The following is a 6,275-nucleotide window of genomic DNA, read 5'->3' on the forward strand; positions in this document are numbered from 1 at the left end:
TAAGATGATAGCTCATATCTAATAAGGAGTGAAAATTAATGTTGACGAGCCAAATATAACTTCAAATTTGTAGACAACTAAACACAAAAGATACAAGTTTAGATGCCTACATGTATGTAAATTATCTCTAGGATTTCTGGTCCCTTTAGTTAAGGCATGGATGACTCAACAGGATGGTCTAAATTTGAGTCAAATTTTCAACTACTTGTTTCAAGTTTCACATAACTGTGTCTAAGTTACATTTACATCCTACAACGATGGACCTAAGCAAGAACTGGTATAAGCATATAGAAATTTCAGGTGACTGTTAAAATTGCAGACTGAACTAAAAGGTTCCCGGTATAGATTTTCAATGGCAACCAAACCAAATTAACATGTAGAAGCTTTTAATGGTAAGGAGGTTCTTTGAAAATTTGGTGATTATGCCTTCTCTGCCATTTAACCCTGCTTGGTCAGAAAAAATCACCAAGTCATAAAAGAGCAAAACCACTAAATTTTTTTATAGTATAGGTCAAAAACACCCACTTCTTGGCTCATGAGTATCTCAACAGCTACATTTAGATCCCCATCAGCGGCAGCCAGTGCAACTTCAACCTGTGTCTGCTCCCAAAAAGGCTAAACTCTTACAAAAGTACTTAACTAATCAAACGCAATATCAAAAGATAAATCAAGGAACGAAGAATGAAAGTAGCTTTAGTAAATAAGCAAACACTACTTTTGATATTACCCTTTCAAACCCCATTGCTACAAGTTTTTGAATCTCTACATCAGAAACAACTGGAACCTGAAAATACGATACAAGTACACAAGATTTGTCAAACACCAGGTAGCCTAAAATTAAAGTGCGAGTATTTAACTCTTCTCAACCTGGTGGCCTTGAAGTCCTGTATCTGCTGCTGCGACGTTTTCTACCACTTGCCTCCTACAAGGTCACGGACTAGCTTTTAATTACAAATACATAAACTTTCAATAATAATTTGTTATGATCAAGCACGATTCCATTGTTTCGTTACGAAAATTAAACAGGTACTAAATTGTTAAAACTACAGAAAATATACAAGAAATCTACTGTGATGTCTATGAAGCAGTTATTTTATCTGAAGCCAACATGAGATTTCACCCCAGAAAGAAGAATCTGCATCTTTCATGCTTTGTTGATTGTTATTTCGTACTTCCACTGATTATTTTAATAAAGAGCAAACAAAATATAAGAGCAGCAGTGATTTCTTCTAAAGCAGAAGAAAACAATATAGCCTGAGTATAAAGAGTATACCTATAGGAACTCCTCAACTTAATTATTACAACAACTATTTGTAGTACCTCCCATCAAGTGTTGGCTGTCCAGCTACAACTTCTGTGTTTAATGTATTGTCTGGGCTGCTATTACTATCCAACAGTCTAGCTTGTAAGCTCAGGTCAGAGTTTATGGTAGAAGCATTTGTATTCCGTCCAGAAGCAAGAGTTCTACCTGTCCCAGGGAACCTGCTATCACCTGTTGACTGCATATGATAACTAAGATTACTAAATTGTGAGGACTGAAACAAAGAAAATGAGGCTAATCAAATTGCTTATTTGCATAACCGCTGTATCACGTCTATTACATGCATCAATGACCCAGATACCAGTCAATACCAAATACACCTCAACACCTCAAGTCAAATTATATCCGGCTCCAATAGATAGGATGCAACTCTGACGTTAATACCATACATGCATCTATGGCTCTTGATCTCATAGCTTAGTAGTTTATCCGTACTCGTATCTCATCTATATTAAGTACCTTATTTGAGATGTTCTGTTGCTTGGATTTTTAGTATTCTCTTGGTTCAATGCCTAATTTACTACCAGGTTCTCTAGTATCTACCATGTAGATGTATTACTTGTTGAAAAGATGAGAAACTCTCTTTTCTAATACAGGTGCCATGAGAAAGGGATGATAAAACATTATTTTTATATATCTAATTGCAGATATGATTTTTGAGGCTGTTCTTGTGTTTTTGAAGTACAGTAAAGGCACAACTAGAGACAGTAAAAAAATACAAAGAGCAAGGTAGGTGGAGCCTCTACTAACAATAAGAAAAAACTTTTTTGAATTGAAATCAATAACGAAGATTAGAATTGTGACAAAATTTCATTATTTTTTCATGTAGCCGTGTGTTGTGTGCACGAACATGCAATGCCACATAGTACTGTCTTATACCAATGATGATTTATAGAAGTCTGCTTGATACCTGAGCAGAAGTCTCTCTTTGTGGCATCCATGACGAGAGGTTCCTCCATACATTTCCGGAGAGTAAACCACTTATAGTATTCAAACAAACGCAAAATAAAAACACTTTTTAGGGTTGTCTTTCATTCTAAACAAATAAACAAAAGGAAGAAAACAATTTAAAAGTTAAACTATAGAATTACCTGGATAAATTTTGATTTGAATATGTCGGAAGATATCCTGAAGGGCTTCCGCCAGTGCACATTATATATTTTGGTCTCCTTATGCAGGTTGACTGTACAAAATTAGATATGCCCTTTAACAATCAGCAGCAACATTCTTAAAAACTATAGCTAAAAAAAGTGGAGATGTAAACTATCTGTGAATCATATGACTGCATATAAATTGAACATAAGAGAGAAAAATATTATATTGTTTGTAGTCTCATTATCAGAAGAATTGCAGCATGTCTTCTTGGGAAAGTATAAAATGAAACAAAACCTAAAATATCTTCAGCTTCCTTCGTTAACATCATACAATTTTGAAATCAACAAATCATAAAAAACTGATACGCTGCAAGTACTCACGAGCCATGTTGAGGATTCAATTGATGAATAGAAAGATGGTCCAGGAACAAGAAAGTTGAATAACCCATAAGTATCTGCCACAAGGAAGAAAATGTTGAAAAACAAATCAACCACAAAAAGCTTATGAGATAACTGTGTGTGTGTGTGCGCGCGTTTGTTTTTATAATAAGGGGGGTTGAAAGTAGGTTGCAAAAGCATACAGGCAAATCCAGACAAAATGCCGCATAAATGTCCAAGTAATGACACATTGGACATGAGAAGCTGGAACACAACCAATAAGAGCCATGCATACCTAAGAAAGTGCACACAGAAAAGATTTGAAGGATGGAATGCACAGGGTAATAAAGTTATACACAAATAAGTCACTGCATGTACCATTGAGCAGGCACATTAAATAGTCCAAATACACTGCAACAACAGAAAATCATCGTCAAATTTCAAATAAAGATATAGATCTTACCGCTATTACAAATTCATAAAAAGTGTAAATACCTCCTATATTGAGCTCCACTTAGACTTGTTTCTACAACGATCATAGAAAACAGTATTCCTGAGAAACCAATGGCACACTCATTCATGAAATGTGGATAAGGGTAAAAAGGGATATGGGCTGCCAAAGCGGCAATAAGAAGATGCAATAGAGCGTTGCTTGTGGCCAACAGAATTGTGATGTACGACAAGCGGATGGATCCCATGATCCTCTCCAACTCGGAACCAAGCGGAACAAATGCCAACATGTTAAATAGCACATGCGGTAGCGACCCATGAAATAGTACAGAACTGTAAATCCTGTAAACTGCATTAATAAAAGGGTGACGATTCACCGACCAAATAAGTACAAATCTAATTCAAAGCGGAAAAATATAAACCAACTCAGCACCATAAAGAAGCTATTAGCTTTAAAATAAGGTACATACCTTGAAACCTTGTCACAACAGCAACAGGTAAAAAACATACTTCCTCGAAGGAGTCATATCCAGCCAGAAGACAGAGTAAATATATAGCCCCACATACTATAATCACTACAGAAGTAAGGAACGGAATGCCTTCCCACCATTGCCCTATCCTAGTAGGCAGTCCCGCCTACGCAAAAATGAAAGTGGAGCCGAAACAAAGAGAATATAAGATTAAAGTCAAAATCTTAAATGATGACAGTTTGCTATTATTCCCATCATTATCAAACTACAATTAATGACATAGAAGAGTTGGTGCCTTGTATAAGAATATTTCCATTTTACACGCAGGCAAACGTGTTTGACATGAAGTTTCAATAGGTTGAAATCAAATGCATTTTAAGGAGTGCACATTTGAGTATAAGCAGAAAATTTAGAATTCTATACTTAGAATTTAGTCAAGCAAATTATCATAGACTTGACATCATATATTCATACTTCCTTTTAAACTTAACATATTATTAAATATTTCGTTACACTTACGATTAGAATTATATGTGTGTGTGTGTGTGTGTGGAGGAGTGGGTGGTGGGTGAAATGGGTATGCATGAAGTGGTAACTTGAAAAATCATGTAATTCATTAATAAAGTCAATAGTGTGTAGTTGGCTTTATAAACATATAATTGTAGACTGGATACTGATAAGTTACAAGTTTAAAAGGGCTAACAAGCAGGTTAATTCTAGCATTGAAGATCTTGCGAAATGCAACAAAATTAACTGATTGACCGTTTGGTAAGATAATATAAACACTTGACAAGATGACAAATAATGTCCTACATTTGAGATGAAATAATTGATGAAATCAGCAAAGAAAATCTAAACCATTCTAGTCAAATATAATAGTTTCCAACTATTTATATATGAGTATAGTATTAGGAGTTGGGACCTATACCAAAAGTAACATATAAGAAAATTTCCGCATACTACTTTTCATTCCTGTTGTCTGTTTTAATTAATCCTATTCTTTTGTCCATTTTAGAAACTCATATTTTCAAGATACGGACTGCATTTGGTTGCAGTTGACCAAGTGGACCATCTCTATCTAGGAAGGAAGAGGGGGGGGTCCGTTTTTTCTTGCGAAATACTTGGAAAGATAATAATAATAAGGAAATATGTATACATTTTATAATACAGGTACCATTATCACAAATGTGCAAATTAAATATATAATAAAAATAACCCGTGCTTTAGCAATGTGAGAATGTGTTACTTGTGGTCTATGTTACTCGGACTCTTCATTTACTTTCGAATACATGTGTCGGACACTCGACACTCGAACATGGACACTTATTCTGGGACAAAATCATGTCTATTTTTCAAAATGTTGCCGAGTTCAATACTTGGACACATATTCATGTTGGACACTTCTAACCGAGTCCAAGTAACATATCTTGTGGTGACTATGTAACTGTGTGTGGTGATCATTTAACAAATTGCATTACTACGTCAATTGTGGTGATCGGGGGGGTCTAGGTCATTAAGTAGTTAACTAGTTATGTCCTAGTAACATGGCAACTTGAAGTTTCTTTATCCAACTTACAATTCATTAGTCCAAACATTGTAACCCATTAAAATTACAAGTAACTTGTATATATACAGCTACATCAAAACAAACAAGGCCCCAACATCTACACCTAATAGCAGACATAAAAATGCTCAAATTTGAGGATACGCAGCCTACTGAAATGCCCCTGGTGGCAAAATCGTTCTCCCTCCCCTATGTCAAAAGGTAATAGATCTAATCGTCACTTCCCTGTCCCCATCTACTTAAAGTCTATTACACGGAATATTAGTGGCACAATATAACCGGATAGCATTACTGTATGTATCTAAATAATATAGAGAACCAATGTTTAGCTAACATTGAGGCTGACACATCAAATAAAGTTAAAACATATGCATTATCTCCATGCCCTTTATTCATCGTAAAACTAGAATCTACTAAAAGCCTCGTTTCGTAACTCTTCCGATAATTTGAAGTAACGATAATCTAATTAGAAGTAAGAACTAGGGTTTTTCAGTCCACAACATTAGTCAGTCAACAAATACCATGATCATACTAAGCACAAAATTAATCACGCAGTTGAGAAACAGAAATTGACCAAGTAAAACAAATTCTAGCTCCATATATCTACGAACAAGTGCATTTATAACTACGGAGAGATAAATACATGGAGAGAGAGAGTACCTCAGTAACAATGTTTGATCTCATTTTGTGTAATCTGTTTGATCAGTAGCTTCGATTTAATTTTGTATTTGTAGCAAGCTGTGTCCTATAAACTCCTCTCTTCACTTTTGCGGATGGTAGAAGATTTCTCTAGCTTATGTTCGAATTCGGGTACATCCGGGTCGATCCGGGTCGATCCGGGCTTATTACTAACCCGATTATTACTTCTGGGCTTGGTTGCGTGCAAGTTTGCAACCTGGAAACGGGCCAAGGCACGTGAATCGAGTGGGGGGCGCAGGATGTCTCGCAAATCTCGATTGTAATTTTTTTTTTGTGGTACAAGAGGGCATTCTTTCCAA

General features: G+C 35.6%; 1 protein-coding gene across 1 annotated transcript; it reads right to left on the reverse strand.

Annotated features, from left to right (window-relative positions):
- Nucleotides 1–15: 15 nt before the first annotated feature.
- Nucleotides 16–6,275, reverse strand: LOC141711930 (rhomboid-like protein 15). The gene is made up of 13 exons (XM_074514656.1): nucleotides 5,938–6,275; nucleotides 3,714–3,879; nucleotides 3,289–3,592; nucleotides 3,172–3,204; nucleotides 2,997–3,088; nucleotides 2,797–2,870; nucleotides 2,413–2,504; nucleotides 2,232–2,301; nucleotides 1,321–1,499; nucleotides 868–922; nucleotides 728–784; nucleotides 526–600; nucleotides 16–444 (listed from the first exon to the last, which is right to left on the reverse strand). The coding sequence occupies exons 1-13, from the start codon at nucleotides 5,959–5,961 to the stop codon at nucleotides 439–441; spliced, it is 1,227 nt and encodes a 408-aa protein (XP_074370757.1). The 5' UTR covers nucleotides 5,962–6,275; the 3' UTR covers nucleotides 16–438.

This window comes from Apium graveolens, chromosome 3, assembly GCF_009905375.1.
Source record: "Apium graveolens cultivar Ventura chromosome 3, ASM990537v1, whole genome shotgun sequence".
Lineage (NCBI taxonomy): Eukaryota > Viridiplantae > Streptophyta > Magnoliopsida > Apiales > Apiaceae > Apium > Apium graveolens.